This window comes from Stegastes partitus, unplaced genomic scaffold (assembly GCF_000690725.1).
Source record: "Stegastes partitus isolate 25-593 unplaced genomic scaffold, Stegastes_partitus-1.0.2 Scaffold182, whole genome shotgun sequence".
NCBI lineage: Eukaryota > Metazoa > Chordata > Actinopteri > Pomacentridae > Stegastes > Stegastes partitus.
The window spans coordinates 10,560-28,107 of record NW_007577913.1 but is presented as its reverse complement, the minus strand read 5'-3'; the positions used below and the strand labels follow the sequence as shown (position 1 = coordinate 28,107).

The window sequence follows — 17,548 nt, the reverse complement described above, 5'->3', positions numbered from 1 at the left end:
CACAATCATATAGACAGGACGGGAAATGTGTCAGAGTTTTAACCCCTGACTGCGTTGGATCTGGTGTGTTCTATCTCGACTCAACAAGGCGCGGAGAGGATAAGACTTGGTTTTTTGTTGTTCCACAGTCGTGCTGACGAGACTGTTCTGTGCCCCGGTGCTTTTCCACAGCCTTCGCTGCAAATTGAACCGTAGCGATGCACCTAATCTGAAGCCTTTGGCCTGCACGAGATGAGGAAAATCAGTGATGTGTGACAACATTGTTCAGGAGTGTGATGACAGTATGACTTGTGATCAGTTATCAAATATTGAAGTGTACATTTTATGTATAGAGATTCTTTGTCTTTCTTCTTTAAAAAAACAAACATTGAGTAGCATATGAATTCAGAAATAAATGATCTTATGAAAGAAACTGCACATAAATACCAAACCAAATGCACAGAAAATAAACTTAAATAGCAAGATGGGGCTGCGGCTTCACCTGATTGGCCAAATGCTGTGACCCATGCATGCAGAGCTTCATCTGACAAATGTGTGCATGCTGATTATAAATGCATGGCACATGTAAACACAATCATTGCTCCTTTATTGCATTTCAGGCACTCATTTGCAATGTATATATTGCGATGTTCCTGTTGCAATGTTGATGAAAATGCAACTTATCAGCCAGCGCCATCACAGACCAGCCACTCCGAGGATTTTAAAGCAGTGCAGCACTGAAGAGCTGCGACAGTGAATTCTTTCTGTATTTCTTCTCAATCGCAATCTCACAAAAAGCTCCAATTTACGTTTGATTGGCTGCTGTTGTTCTGAGGTTTTACTTGCCATGTTGAGGGAAACAATATCGCCGACTAAAATAGATTCTCCTCTGCAAATGTAGACGCTTTTGCCATTCTGTGAAAGTCATATCCAGGTACATTATTTCAATGTCTGAGTGCATTTACGCCTCAATTTTGAGCTTCACTGCCTCATAAAAGCATTGATTGAAAAGCTATGTGCCTCTGTCCCAGTGGCTAATAGAAAACTCTTTCATTCGCATGTGCTGGCGAGAAATTATATGCATGAGTACAATAGTCACCATACTGCAGTTTCTAACCAATCTATAGTAATGTACGTGATAGCACTAGAAATTCTTCCTCACTTGCAATAATATGAAGAAACGATCACATCTCAGGATGCTTTACAGACTCTCTTTGCATTTTGATCAAATTTGACAGAGAACATGTTGTGTCTTTGGCACATAGAACTGATTAAATGATTGAATCACCTATGTTTGTGTTGTATAAATATATACAAACAATGCAGAATACTTTTTATAAGACTTTCATCCAGCTTACCATGTAGCTTCCAAATATAATTTGCCAGGAAAGTCAGACCTATTTTTAAGCTCTTTAAATGATCATGACTTACTTACATGTGACTCAATTTTATTAAATTATTTACTCTGTCATGTTTTTTTTTTTTGGTGATATTTCAGTCACTTTGTGTGTTTAAACAGTGTTTTATATAGCACATGGATAGCTTTTGAGTCTGCAGTGCAATACACGTCACTGAGATGCACAATTGTTCCGAATATTCCAGCGCTGCTCGTGATCTTTGTCCTTTGTTTTTGTAATACTCCGATAGTCCAGAGGGGGGCAGCAGACTATGCCTGGCTATGACCCATCAACACCTTCACCACAGTCAGTACTCATCTGGCAGCTGTTGCTATGGATACAGAGCCCGGCCATTGCTGTGATGCAAGCCACATCTAGCAGGGGAACATAGGGGGTAGTGTTGAGCTCAGAGACAGTGTTGTTCACTCCGACACGCACATACACACACACACACACCTGTCTGCTCTTTGAATAGAAAATCTCTGCAAGGTGCTTTGGGACTTCGACTCCTTATTCAAAGAGCTATTCATAATAGGGTTATTTTGACAACTGCCTTACTAGAAAACTTGAAGGGGAAAAAAAAATATTCCTGCCATCTACATTTTTATCAATTTCTCAGCAGACTACATAATCTCTGCTGGTGCTCACACTCTGGACCGTGGCTGTGTTTACTTCTCAGCGAGCATCTGGGCCTGCACGAACAAGCAGAAGTCACTGGTCAGGGCTCAGGTTTGTCTCTCTCTGCATGTTCCTTAATCATCATGTCATAATGTTGAGCTCTGATCAGCGGTGATGCAAATGTTAACTGTAGAGAGCTGCTGCTGGTTGAATCAATTAAATGCTGATTAGCCCTGATGATCTGATTAACTACAGCCATGGATAGACGGCTCACTTAAGAGATGATTGCTTAAGACACAACTTTGTGCAGCTTGTGTACGACGCTAAATTTAACTTGTAGTAGATTCAGGTTGGAGTAGCATTTAACTTTCTTTACTATGTCCCACTTCAGAGGTACTAAATTTAACAATAAACAGCCCACTGAAAGAGGGATTAAGTTCTAATCATAGCTTCTGCCTGGCAACAAGCCCCTTGATGTTCAAAAGACAATTGAAGAGAGGAGGGGAAAAAAAAAAGAAGTTATTTGTTACCTTGTATGCCAGACTGTTTGTGTATTCTACATCGATACAACACTCAGTGCCCAGCCAAACATGGTGGCACTGCCAAATCTGACTTGGCTAAGTGTAAAACAGGCTGGCACCCTGGCATATGACTGTGTTGTCTGCTTTGTCACTTAGACTGTTGCTTTGTGTTAAGAGGGTGATTGTGTCTACCACTGCCCAGAGTGATGATTGAAGTTGCTGTCCACGTTTTTAGATGCCTTTGCACAAAGACCTTTTCAGACATTGCAGACTGGGGCATTACCAGTGGCACCTAATGGTACCATCAGAATTGACCAAACCATTGGGACCTAATGGGAAAAAGTTATAGTCACCAAAGATTTCCCAATTCATGAGGGAAGCATGAACGTCTACACAATATTACATGGCCATCCATATTGTAGGTTTGTGTCATTTAAATAATCAGGATTCATCCTCTGGGGACCATGACTGGGACAGTCAAACCGATAATTCTTGAATTTTACTCTAAATCTAAAATTTCAACCTAAAACTTTCACTAATGGAAATTCTAGACTGAAAACAGTGGAAACCATAGATGGTTTTTTTTAAAGATCAATTCAAAACCTGTTAAGATATTTCAGTCTGGGGCATAATAAGGACCAACAAATGTACTGTTGTGACATAGCCTTTGATTATTTAGTAAGTTATCAAGAGTAATTTGAGAAAAAAAGCATATCTTTGTCTCCTTTTGAAAATTAATGTAACCTCTGTCAAACGTCTATTACAGGGATTTTTGTTTCGATAAAAGTAATCCGCTATCAGTAAGTTTGCATTTTAGCCTAAGCCAAGGTTCATGGAGCTGCTTTTCAACTGTACACACAAGTGAGATCAATGTCAAGATCAGCAGTCGGGTTGTACAAAAACCATCTATGTAGCATAAATGTAGCTGTAGGTTTTTCATATCAGGGGAGTTCGCTAAGTAATGCCACAGCCTGTCTGGAGTGTAAAGGTTCTGTACGAGTCCATGACGCCTGCCATTTTCAAATCAGCAGAAATCAGTCAAACCTTTCCGTTCTGCCCACGGCCGCCCTGCGAGCAGAAGGATCGAGTTTCAGTGAAGTTTGGTTTTTCCATGCTGTGAATACAGATGTCAACTGCCAGCGGAGGGTCTAGCTGGTGCCATGTCTGGCTATGCATGTCTGAGCAGGGCCTTGGCTGGCTGATCAGAGCTGAGGGGTGCAGGGGTGGGCTCAATAGGAGATGCCTAGAAAGTAGTGGGGCTTTCCACATTTCAGCTGTGTCGAAAACTCTTTTGATGTTTTGTCTGGCTTACTCTGATGTTCTTGTTCTGTGTGACAGAGTCTGACTCTCCCTCTGCCTCTTATGTAAACCGCTTCTCCCTCACCTCCCTTCTGTCATGGATTGCGTGTGTCCTTCTCAAAATCTTGCTTGTTTTAGGGGGCTTACGGAAAATCTATAACAGGTGGGCTGTGTTTGAAGGATATGTCTTTTCTAATTATCTGTTTGCAGCGGGATTTGGGTGGGTGGCCACTGAGCCAAATGGTCTCCAAACCCCACCCTGCTGCCTGTATGCTATTTGTTCCACGTGAGTGTCGAACTACACTTTAAACCTGGTTCGATGCCTGGTGTTGGACATTTGATCTGTGAGTCACATTGATACCAAATATAAGAAGGAAATCAAACTGTGATTGGGCAAATCGAATGTCAAACAAATTAATCTGGAATTTATTTGAGCACACCAATTTATATCTATGGTGTCTTTAAGCTGTGAAAGAAGCAACATAGCCGACTATACTGTTTCAGACATGCAGTTCTTCCTAACAGAATTGTTCATGTCAGTCTCTGTGACCAGGATGGTAATTCAGACATGAAACTAACAGTTCAGATAGATGTTACTCACCAATAATAGATGTATTTTAATTTTTGAAAAAAACAATAACAGGAGCTGAAATATAGTTGGTTGCTTCCAGCTGTTTGTAGGAGTCTTTCCTCTGAGTTTGTTTTATAGCAGCCAGTGATGCACAATATTAAAATTTCTGGCCGATACCGATATCCGATATTAAGATTTCTGATATCGCCGATAACCGATATTACAGATGTCGATATTCAATTTTTGTTTACACCGAAAAAGTAGTATAAGTAAGCACTGTGAAAACGTGAAACTATTCAGAAGAAGCCCATACCAAATAGACCACATAGTCTTCTTTATTACATTACAAAAGTAAAACCTTTTAAAACCTTTAACATATTTAATGTTCAAATCCAGGACCATTTAAGTAAAAAAAAACATATCAAATGTAGAGACGGAGGCGCTAATGTTAGACAATCATCGGTTTTTCACATCGGCTAAATTTGTTAACCGGACCGATATCGATATATAGGGGGAAAAACCCCCACTAATATCGGCCGATTCCAATGTGGTCGCTGATATATCGTGCATCCCTAATAGTAGCCATCTATAGTTTGAGTCTTGAGCTCCGTCACCGCTGTCTGGAATATGTTGTGTACATCACATAAAGTACTGTCCAGTCCCACGTGAATGACTGCTTGCTTTCTGTGGCCGTCTCTGTCACTGTGGTGGGTATGTCTGAATGAAGCCATGAAGAACAATAACTTCTATCTGAACGACAGAATGCCGTCGCCTTAACAGATTGACAAATCTAGCCATTGCACGTATCCTGTGTCTGAAAAGGGCTTATGTTTAAACTGATTTGTCATCACATAGACGGTACCACAATGGTTCAGAGGCAACATAGTAACAGTTAATGGGCTTATGGTGTTAACACATACTTGGCTTTGGTTTTAAGGAGCTGAATAGCTGCCTTAAAGGCTTAAGGCGAGGTGAGTCATGATCTTCTTGACCTTCCTGCACAAAAGATGGGAAAGCGATTCCTAGTGGAGCAGCCACAGAATATCGATCTCTAAGATCCCACAGTCAACTGTATTTGTACTATAGCCCAAATGAAAGCTGTTTGAAGCCAAAAAAACTGAAAATCCACATACTGTGGAAGCACTTAAGGAGAGTGGTTTTAAAGTAGTCTGTTGTTGATTTAAGAAGTGGACAGAAAAGAGAAATAGAAAGGAAATGTGGTGGAAAGGTATTTCACCTCATACCAGAAACACAATATGAAGTTGGGTTGCTGCAGAAAGAGTTGACTCCCAGACCTCATGCATACTTTGGTCCCAGCCAATACTTCAGCACAGGCCAATGAAAAGCTAGTGGTCAGTTATCTTCCACTGCTCATGAGGGCAATGAGGGTATTGGTGAAGGTAGTGTGCATTCTTGTTGAATCAGAGGAGATTTAGAAAAGGGGAGCAAGAATGTGGCAGGGTGGGGAGATTGACCTTCTATAACTCTCCCTTATAGTTGACCTAAAGACGGAATTGTTTAAATAGTCATCCTTTTAATTTCAAGTGTTGGTCCTAATAATGAGCATATAGTTCATACTGGTACAGATTTTTTTCATACAGACCTGCTGCTAAATGCAACGTCAGCACTTGTTGACGTCACAGTGCCCAGAAACAGAGGGACGGCAGATAGCGCTATCTACTTAATCGGCACGTCCCCACGTAATTACCTTTGCCTCGTTTATCACTGAGAGTGTCCTTCAGGGTCTTGTTATTCATACCGCCATGCCTTTGAAGGATGGCTGCTCATTTTTATGAAAGCATCGTTGTTTCATCAAGATAAGAATACACAAAGACAGACCGAGGGGACGACAGAATCTACATAACTGGATTAAAGCTCATGCAGTAGCTCCTTGAGGTGCCGTTTCTTTCTCACCCCTGATCAACTGCAAAGGAAGCCTGAGCTAACTTTCTTAAGTTAGTCTCCCTGTTCACAAACTGTCCAGCTTGCAGGCTGCTTTGTAGCTTTTTCATTATTGTTTGGATTCCACATGTACATTTTAGCATCTTTTAATCAGCCAATGGGAATGCTTTAGTTTTGAACATCATGGGAATTGTAGAATCAAGCATTTTGGATCTTGACCGTAGGTGTGGTACTGGCTTCAGTTCAGTACTGCACAGCTGAGTTCAGGCTCATTTTGAAGGGTATAAAACCATTGTTCCTTTACATGCAATCATATGTTACACTGACTTTATGAGTGGTTTCATAATGTTCAGAATATTCTCAGTCAAACATCTAGCTAAGCAGTATTAAACAGTACCACAAACGAACACAAATCGTTTGTCCTAATTGGTCCATTTACTGACTTGTCCTGAGCAATTGAAGCTGCATTCAAACTATCAGTTTTGAAGAAAAGTTGCAGTGACCAGGCAGAGATCAAGCTAATTTAATAGGCAATCGGAGGCAAAGTAGTGCATTTGTCTTATTTGCAATAGTTGGTCAATAAAAATAGCCAGATACTGATCTGAATTATCAGTCAGGCTGATAATCGGTCAATCCCTAATGTCAAGCACATTAGAAACTTCTAAATATTCAAGCAATGCTTTTGAATGTGTACTTGTTGTTGCCCATATGACCTACACTCTTTTCTGCAGTGCTTTCAACTTCTCATCTCTGGTCCCTTTGGGTGAAGTTTTTGTAATATTAGACACAAAACCCAACCAAAATTTCAGGCAAGTTCACCTAGGCTGAGTTCATCCAGGAAGGAATACCCATTGCTCTCTAGCAATTGTGTACAAAGCACATCAGGGAGTGTATTAGGCTCTCTGTTGGCCTGAGTGTTGGCTTGTGACCTGTTGCGAGGATTACAACAGAGTGATATGTCTGCATGGGACGGTGCCAGGAGCAGTGTTTCCTCCTACGAAGAGCTTAGACGGTGGGGCAACGACTCAACCTCTGCTCGCAGACCATTGACCAAGTGAACGCATCGTTTATTCGTTCAAATAGCCATGGTCAAGGACTCCTGAAGTTACTTTTTACTTCAGAGAATTCTGTTTTAAAGAGCCCATATTATAAACATTTACATGTCTATTATTTTATTGCTGGGGTCAGTTAGAATATGTTCTCCTGCTTTAATGTTTAAAAAAACACTACAGAAGCCAGTTTTTCTTGAAGGTCCCCCTCCCAAAAAGCCTGAATCTGATTGGTCAGCTGGCCCATCAAAAGTGAGGTACGCTGATTGTGTACCGTAGCATCAGAACACTAAGTACAGGGATAGAGTCATAGACCTGGCAGGAGGCTCTCTAGTGAGGACATAGAAGCAGACTGGAAGGAAGCTGCTCATGCTTTGTTTTAGGGCGTTCCAAACAAGCTTCAAGGTAGGCGTTATGCAAATATCTTACATGATGACATAAATAAGTAACAGATGAGAAATTTGGACATCAAACGAAGCATTTTAGGCAGGTAAGGAGCAGCGTTTTCTGTGGCAGAGAATGACTCCTTTGGTGCAGTAAACAGTCTGCAAAATTAAAAAGCCCAGTCACTTCATAACACATGGAAGAAAAGTGGAAATCCCAAAAAGCACATGGCATGGACTCTTGAAGGCATGGATCAGAGTTCAAAAAAAAAGTTGTCATAAGTTGTAATAGTGAACCTTACAAGAAAAAAATCTTTCGTTTCTTCTTCTTCTTTTTTTTTTTTACACATTAAGCCTAAGAAAGATATATTGGATAATAGATTACTAATTAATATAAATTACCGTTTAGAAGAAAAGTTTTAATAGCTTTTCTTAAAAAAATAAAATAAAAATAATTATAAGAAATGACCATTTTACAACAATACTGTTCAAAGGAATAGGAACAGGTTAACAAGTGACATTCGAATTGTCAGACGGCTTCTACACCACAATATTAAGATTTGATACAAAGCAATGTGACCATAAATTCTTACATCTTCTTCACGCTTTTAAGCTTATATATATAATATATATATAAAGAACGGACCAAATCTTAGGTCACATTAAAACAAATGCTGGTCTTATTTCTGTGGGATGCACTTATTGTGCTTCAAATATATTTTTATTGTATGAGCCTACAATCATTCTGCCAAACGATGCAGAATGCTTTTCTGTACTATGCTAACAATCTCAATCATCTTATTAAACACACACAGGCACCCATACACACACACACACACACACACACACACACATACACACAGTTTCCATGGAAACAGGATCCAGGGCCTTTTATGACTGGTTGTTTGCCCAAGACAACCAAAAAGGGTCTCAGCAGCCACGTGAAGATGAGCGATAAATCATTTGTGTGATAAATAATGGGACATACACTAGCATAGAATGTGTTAAGACGTTTGCTGTTGCCTGGAACAGTGTTGTTGGGAATTTAGATCAACTCATTGTCATATTCATTAGGTGCATCATCAAATGTTTCTATTTGTGCGACAGCGTACTTCCCCACTCTTTTTGTTATGTTGTCGCACTGTTTGTGCTGCGTTCGCACACACACACACAACGCTGCCAGTAACGTGGACGCTCACTGCAATGGCCACACACACACACAAACACACACTCATTTAGAAACAAACACACACATGGACACTTTCCAGCCATGCTGCCCTTCAGTAGCCTAATGTGTGTCTGAGGTCCAGATGGCGTGGCGGTGGGAGGGCAGCTTCGCGGTGTTCGCCGTAGTGCTAGCAGTCTTAGTTTTGGCCTGTTGGAGAGAGAGCCTGCAGCCAGCTACCCCTCTGAGTGACAATGGCAAGTGCACAATTCACGGCTACGCTCGCGGCATCTAGCTTTACTGTTTGTTACAGGATAAACTTGTGGATTTTCTTTCCGTGGGAGCCAAGCGGTGTGGTCGTTTGACGCTTTTACTGTGGCTTAACACTGTCATTTTGGCTCCTGTGATGTTTTTATGTGTGCTTGCCTTTTCTTTTTTTTTTTTTTACACTTTAGTTGTTTTGCTGCACTTACATCATGCCTTTTTTTTTGTTTTTGTTCACAATGACAGGAAGCAAGCTGAACAAGGACCTGAAACATTATCTGAGCCAGCGCTTCCAGAAGTCGTCGCCTGACCACGAACTGCAGCAGACCATCCGAGACAACCTCTATCGTCACGCCGTGCCTTGTGAGTCCAAGACTGTTTGACAACCTTTGTTGTGCCATTTCCTCGTTCTCATGTCTGTTGTGCGCTGTTGTGTTGTCTTCTCGGTTTCCTGGCATTTACAACAATCCTGTTGATACTAGGCACTATGAAACACCGTCGTAGCTCCAAAGACTGCCAAAAGAAAACCTGAGATTTTCCGGTGTGAGTCCTGATCTTAGGTTCTGGCACGATGAGTTTTAGATACATATAAGGATGATTGAGTTCAGTGGCCTCACTCAGACATTTTACACTCTATCTGATTAGGACTAATGGTTTCAGTCTAATCTAAATATAGTTAGACTTATCTTTGAAGCAGTACTGGCCATTCAGTTAGTCAGATTACTTCATATGGGGCTGCAGGGTGGCGCAGTTGGTAGCACTGTTGCCTCGCAGCAAGAAGGTTGCCGGTTCGCGTCCCGGTGGGGGCACCGGAATCTTTCTGCGTGGAGTTTGCATGTTCTCCCCGTGCAGCGTGGGTTCTCTCTGGGTTCTCCGGCTTCCTCCCACACAGTCCAAAAACATGTTGAGGTTAATTGGTGATTCTAAATTGTCCGTAGGTGTGAATGTGAGTGTGCTTGGTTGTCTGTCTCTAAGTGTAGCCCTGTGATAGACTGGTGACCTGTCCAGGGTGTCCCCTGCCTTCGCCCTAAGTCGGCTGGGATAGGCTCCAGCCCCCCCCGCGACCCTAATGAGGATTAAGCGGTGTATAGAAAATGGATGGATGGATGGATTACTTCATATCCTCCTTAGAATATCCTCATGTCATGACACAAGTAAACTTTTCCACCTGCCTTTCCAACTGATAAGCCCTGAGATGCTACACATTTAGCCATGTTGCACCCTCCACTTATTAGTCAGCACGGTTTTTCTTTGCTAATATTGTCTGATCAGTCAGAGAAACCGCTGGTGACTCCACAGTGCATGTACCACTAGAAACCCATGTCCACTGGATCAATAGAACCAGTAATTATACGCACTGGGGCTTCATCCAAGTCCCTCACCGTCCATCACTAACTAGTATCTCCTCTGCCAGAGCTGGCTTTGCAATCCAGGAATAGAGACTTGTGTCTTTTCTTTTTCCTGCCTAACTGTCGATATTGCAAAGATCTAAAGGCACATTTGTTTACTGATGCTGCACAATTCTCTTGTAGCTGCTGCTGCTGCTCAAAAGTTGAAGTACATATTTGAAGTTTCTTTTTTTTTTTTTTCCTGCTATGAAAAACAGCTCTTGAAGACTCCGTCGGTACTGAGGATGTGGGATTGTTGCATTTCCACCATAATAGCACAGTGATAAATGCAATAACTGTGCAACTCCCTCTGTGGGGGGAAAGATAAAATACCTAGAGAGAGTTAGATGGATGAACCATGCTGTGTGATGCCAATTTTGTTGTGTCCCTGATTTGCATATAACACCGAAATCAACTGCTTGGACCAATCAAAGCCCAGTTCATCATTATCATGATACTGGAGTTGGAATTGGAATTGGCCCTAGTCACAGCACGCCTTACTTATGAAGATGGAGAGGAAACAAAAGAGGAAATAGGAAAAAAAAAGCTGTTTCATTTTCTTCTCTGCTCTCTCTTCATCATTGAAATATTTCCATCTGTGGTGCAGTGGCCTCGTGACATTTACTAATATCTGTAGATCCCACAGTTGCACTTCAGACTTATCACATAATTTCATGCTTTCCACAGTAAACACATTTTTGGAGAACCAAATGTAATCCACATTGTGCAAACCTGATCAATTTTATATGTGTTTTATGGTAATTATGTATTACTTTCTTTATCATGACACATTTCCCATAGCCTTAGCATGCTGGATCTTTTGCTTTTGTTCTGCAGTTAATGTCGATCCCAAAGAAAGGAGCTGCTCTCATTTTCACAAACCTTTCGTGATTCTCATCCGCTGGCATTTCAATTAGTTTATTCATTGTCCTTTATTACTATCTGTATTCAGGAGGCTTGTTTAAGGGACTTTATCTGCATTACCTCCTCTGCCATATGTCAACCAGACACTGGTAGTGGGTGGGGGTCTGGCCATAATGGCCATTTTAATCACCGAACGGTCTAAGGCACACCAGTAAAAATCCTGCTGGTGTAAACAAAGCATGAAGGTGTTCTCCAGGCCATGTTTTACCGGAGTGTACAATTTTTGTCATGCACTTGTAGAAAAGGTGGATTCTTTCACCGGAATGTTAAATTTACAAATCCTTTGCCACAGCTTAACTCTTTCTTTGTTCTATGGGAAGGTGCAAACCATAAATAAGTAAACAATCCCATATGCCCTTCACACTGACATTGCAATCGCACAGAAAAGCATATGTGAAATGAATTTGTGTTGACTGTCGTGTCAGTGTTGATGCATGTCCAACGGTTGTTCAAGGCGCTTTGCATGTGCATGTGAAGGTGTGATTAAAGCTCACCAAGCAGGTGGAGAAACAGATGGAGACGTGCATCTCACCTAAATATGGCAAAAACGGTAACTCGGCTCAACCAGCCCCCTCCAGGCACATTGTCAGTAAACCTTTAACTGACTGTCAAAGTCCAAATCCACGTTTGACTTTGTAAATTTGAACTACATAAATGTGTATAATGTACACTTTTGATTTGAACGGGCACATGGTAAGACATCGTTCTAATTTCCCCAGCCCTTCCACTGCCACATGTCTAATTGCATCATGTATGTGGCTTCTTATTTATCTGTCAGCCAGTAGCTCCTCTAATGCTTTTGGAGGTTAATGTTGGTTCCCCTTCCCCCCCTTCACACTGGCGCTCTTACCAACCAACAGGGGTCACAAGAGAAGCAATGAGGGCATGATCTCTCCCTCGCGTCCCACTGCCAACAGCCTGGCACCAGTGCCGGTGGTGTTCACTGGACCACCATGCCTTATGCAGCACAGCGAGGACTGAACACAGTTCACCCGAGTGGCGAATGAGTGTTTAGTCTGTGCCACCCATAAACGCCACCATTCCAGTATCTCACAACAGGAAACAGGATTGTGTTGTTCAACTAAATTGTATGATCTCTCGGAAGTGTGCGTGAAAAAAAAACCCACATTCGATAGAAAGATGCATTGTAGTTAAATATGGGGATCATATGGGTATGGCGGATGATTTCAGACGGATTCTTCTGGAGAACGTTTATGCTGTGGCGCTCTGTTATTTACATGAAAAGCACCACAAATAGTTGTGTAGCGAATGGAAAACAAGAGCTACTTTCTCACCAGCTTGGCCAATCATAAAGTGCGTGGAAGTGTTGGTTTTGGAAAGTTACAGAAGTGGTCGGACGCATCCCCTATAATCTGGCGTCAGAAAGATGTGGGGCGGCTGTGTTTTAGAGGCTGTTCAGCCGATCTGAAGAAGCGCACTGGAAGCTTAAGTAGTCCTTTAACTTGATAGCAAGTATACATTGGCTTATGCATTCTCAAGACTGACTGTTTTCAACATGGAAAGACTTAAGAATAAAAGAGGTACTAACATCGAAAATGAGTATGAGTAGGCTTCCCTTCTGTTTAGTCTTGACAAAACTGATAATGCACTCTGAGTTTTGAGAATTTCCTGATTGCGAATATATTAAGGCGAGATATTTACAGGGTAAATGGGAAAAGGGAGATAACATGAGCTACAAAAAGGCAGCAATAAATAACACCATATATGCCTACATTGGACTTTTCATATGTGTGAAGCCATGTAGTGCAGTAGACATGTCCAGCCTTCTTGGTTGGTTGTAAACTCCAACTAGTTTCCTCCCTCACATGTCCACAAAGTCAGCTGTTCCTGTAGCTGTGTTAAAATTTGAGGCACAGCACTCCCACCCTCCCCCCATCTGCTGAGGCATTTGTCTGCTTCCCTTGTGGTCACCCCATCAGCGCGTTCAGCATTCCCAGTCTCCCATTATCCCCGCCAACCCCTCACTCCCTCTATCCCGCTCTCATTCCCGACCCCCCCTCCCCAAAAAAAACTCATGACAACGCTGCCTCACGTCCTTCCCCGCTGCCATCCGCTGCTCCCTTTCTCCCTCTGTATCAGTCTTTGTCTTCCTCTCTCGTTTCTCCTGCCAGTTGTCAAGCGATCGGAGCGGTAGCGGGGAAGAAGACGAGGGGGATTGCTGTGTTGGGTTTATACCTGGGTTTTAAAGCACACCGCTCAGTGTCGGCAAGCCTTGAAAAAAGGGAGCTGGTCTCTCCTGCATCAAGGCAAGTAGCAGTGCTGTCTGCTGTAGTTGTTGTGATGCTGATGGCTTGGTGACCGCTTGCCAAATGAACAAGGTTTTGCAGAAAGCCCGTGTTCACGTGCGCGCGTGATGAATTGCAGGACTCGCAGCGCAGACGATTGGACGACCCGTATATAGGCTAAGAGGACGGCTCGGAGGGAGGTGGAGGGGAGGGGACGGGGGGCTGAAGCCGCGGGGATCGAGATGGGGGTGGGGTGGAGTTTGGGTGTGGGAGGGGGGCAAGAAAGGGGGGGGATGGGCAGAGAGGAAAAAGAGAGAGAGAGAGAGAGAGAGGGGATGAAGAGATGCTGAAACTCTCACACACTCAAATCGATGCTGATTCCAGCTAGCCAGTCAAGCTAACGTAAACATATCTACACGTATGACTTGTGGTTGAGTCAGACTTTTCCTGAGCCGTCTGATGTGGACATGTTTGTGTCTGAGTCTACAGTGTAAACAAAGGCAGCCCTTCCTAGTCCTGGTTTTATTGAGGTTACAGATTGCACCCACAGTTGCAATAACATTGTGATACTTGAACAAAAGAAAGGCTCCCACTGTGAGCAGTGGCATTCCTGAACAGCAGAAAGGTGGTGCGCCAAGAAAGGTAGAAGAAGGGGAACGGATGAGTTAGAAGTTTATCATACTCATTTTATTTTGGTTTTGCTTACCAAACAGAGAGTCAAATACTCAATGTGTCTGGTATTTGTTGTGTTTCATAAGGGATGCTGTTTTTGTCCAGGCTTGGTAGGTGCATTTCGATTTGTCTTTCTAATGCCCAGACGCCAGTGTTACACCAGTTTGCTTTGTCCTGCATTGGACTTCACCAAGCATCATGGCCACAGTTGCAACAGAAAAGGGACATTCAACTGTAGACTTCTCCAAGCATCATGCCCACAGTTGAATGTCCCTTTTCTGTTGCAACAGTTGGGCAAGAGTTGCGAATCCATCTCCATCTTTGTTGACTCAAGTGGTGCAAATTAAAAGAAAAGTTGAACATATTGGTGGATACACTTACATGAAGCTATAGAGCTAGGGGACAGTTGGCTTGGCGTAATGACTGGAAACAAGGGGAAACGCCTAACCTGGCTTTGTCCAAAGGCAACAGCCCCTCCAGCTCCTCTCACAGCTCAGTACTCCTTTATGTTCTGTAGAACAGTGTGACTGTACCTCGTCATTATTCTGCTTCTGCTCTGGTTTTTTTTTTAAAAATCCATCACAATCATCTTGGGCAGAGTAAAGGATGCAGTGACAATGTTCCTGCAAAACTGTGATGAGGGAATTGTTTTGGTGGAACATCTACATGCACGGAGGAAAGCACTGTCATTAAAATGTCTAATTTTCTCTTTTAAAAAAAAAAGTGGAATGCAAAAAAAAATCTTCTGCAAAACTTGAAATTCTCCCTTTGGTAGATTGCTGCCCAGAGGTAGTTAATGTTAATTCTTGTAGTGAAAGAGATTTTAAAAAGGTTCTCTTTTATTGAAGCCTCTGTAACACAGAAAAGGTTTTGTAGTGAAAGATTGTGTTATTCTAAATTGTGACACCAAGAGTTTCATTTTAGTGCAAATGTATATCTTCCCAAAATATCGATATCGACCCTGAAAGAAGCATATTGGGCGACTCGTACATTTGTGTCCTCTATAAATGTGTGTGTTTTTTTAAAGCCACCAGGGTGGGGCTGTAGGTCGCAACACAATACATCTGACACTTTGATTAGATTTGGAAAAGGGGTTCTCAGCATGCTGCAGGTAGATCAGACAAAGATTGTGAAGGAAACAATAGGAGCCGATTTGATGCTTGGTGGAAAAGTTTTTTTGTAAGACTAACACAGTCAAAAGGCTGCTGTCACACGGAGGGGTGAGTGATGGGAGGATTCCCTTTGGATTAATAGTCACCAACTGCTCCACCTACACACTCTGTCGCACATGTATTGTGTTGAAACGCTCAGTCATTGACACATGCATGCAGGATGTTGTGCAGTGGAAGTTTGGCATTGCACCGAATACAAGCAGTTCTAAATATGTTCTAAATGCTTATTTGTGTCCGTCTTTGTGGTTTGCATGTTCATTTTAATTTGTAGAAACTGCATCTCATACAGCTTGTTGTCTGTAAAGCCATGATAGCACCTAAGTTTACAGATCCAAAAACTTTATTCTTGTCTACTATTCATGAAATAGACAAGACAAATAATTGTGACTAGCAGCCAAAACTATAGTTCTCACCAGTCCAACTGTTCACTATCTGAAATACATAGTCGAAATATAAACCATGTTGTAGTGGGTCTGGGAGATGTGTGGATTTAGATACGAGGTATAATCAGTGTTACCCTACTAGTAAAGCTTTTAATCTTTTTTTGAACCTTATATAAACTTTCACAAGTCAAGAAGAGCAACATACAACTGGACGCTATAAAAAAAAAAGTGTTTCATAAATTCTGACTTTAAAAAGCTACTGCTAATGTAACATTTGGAAAAATAAGAGAGAGAAAACATGAAAGGATGTGACACTTCATTTTTGTGTTTCTAGGGTTGTCTCACCACTGCCCACAATTACTTAAAATTTTTTCCAGCTGTGAGTCGCTCGTCCATTACATATGCAAATTGAACAATGCCGTCCATTAACGCCGCACTCAAAAACAAAGTCAATTCCGTGCGCAGACGAACATTTTAGAGTGTCTCGCGTGACCTTTTGACCCCACTCCCATCTTCTCACTGCTCTCCCCAACCCCCTCCTCCGACCACAGAGCATAACAAATGAGCCCTCCGTATGTTTGTGTTCTCACTTCAACTTAGTCATGCACAGATGAGTGAGATTAGTTTGACTCATCAGTTTTGTTTTTTTGTCATGTTTGACCACATTTTAGCTTGAATCTCACTTACAATACCTTTTGATCTCATTCTTTGGGATGTGTTCTTTCTTACTGACATCTCAGTTGCTGTTTCGTGCAAATGAAACTTGTAAATATCGTTGATTTAGGAAACTGTTTGAGCTTTCTTTCGCGTTTGACATGTAAATTTATGCAGCTCCAGCCTCACTCCAGTCCATTCCTCCCTGCCCAGCTCTTGTCCCAGCTCCCATCTTTCTTTCTTTCTTTTTTTTTTGTGCAAAAGCCTCAACATTTGCCGTAAAGGGTCCTCCCCTGACTCCTGTCCTCTTCGCATGTTGGTCAAGGATGACTTGTTAGGGAACTTGTTCAACAGCCGGAGCATGTGTACCAGTTTGTGTGTATATGTGTGTGTGTTGGAGCATCAATGTCTGTGGAAGAGAAATGAAACAGAGGTGCTGTTGGGATCTGATGGGATCTGTGAGAACAAGAAAGAATAGGGGTGAACCGCCAAGAGGAGGGGAGGGAGTGAGTGAGAGAGAGAGAGAGAGGGAGTGAGAGGGAGAGGGGGGGAGGTGGGCGGGTGCATGTGGGTGCCTGCGAGACGGGAAACAGCGGGGCTCAGTCAGCGAGCGAGAGAGCGAGACACAAGCCCTAGCATTGGTGTGTGTGGGTATGAGACGGAGCGCATTATAAGCCAATGTGTGGATGCTGCTTAGCCTAGCTCCCGTTAGCTTAGCATCACAAAAGCCCAAAGCTGGACAGAGGACAGACGCACAAGGAGCAGGAAGAGGAAGGTGGAAAAGGAGAAGGAACTGTGAATCTGCACAGTTTTTTTTTTTTTTCTTTTTTCCCTCGTCCACTCATCTACACCTGATTGGATTTTTTATTTTTTTATTTTTTTTATTCCTTCCTCTGTCTCCTGTCGACGTGGTGTTGTTTCTGTGGACTGTAGGGGGGGAAAGGAGCAGAAGCCCCTTCAC

The 17,548-nt window shown here is 42.4% G+C and overlaps 1 protein-coding gene across 1 annotated transcript in view; it reads left to right on the top strand.

Annotated features, from left to right (window-relative positions):
• The window catches only part of LOC103356070 (membrane-associated guanylate kinase, WW and PDZ domain-containing protein 1), a 72,400-nt gene extending 62,678 nt beyond the window's left edge, over positions 1 to 9,722 (top strand). Inside the window, exon 2 of the mRNA XM_008280121.1 lies at positions 9,395 to 9,722. Coding sequence (XP_008278343.1) covers positions 9,395 to 9,531 — 137 coding nt within the window. The 3' untranslated portion in view covers positions 9,532 to 9,722. The remainder of the gene's footprint in view (positions 1 to 9,394) is intronic.
• The last annotated feature ends 7,826 nt before the right edge of the window (positions 9,723 to 17,548 follow it).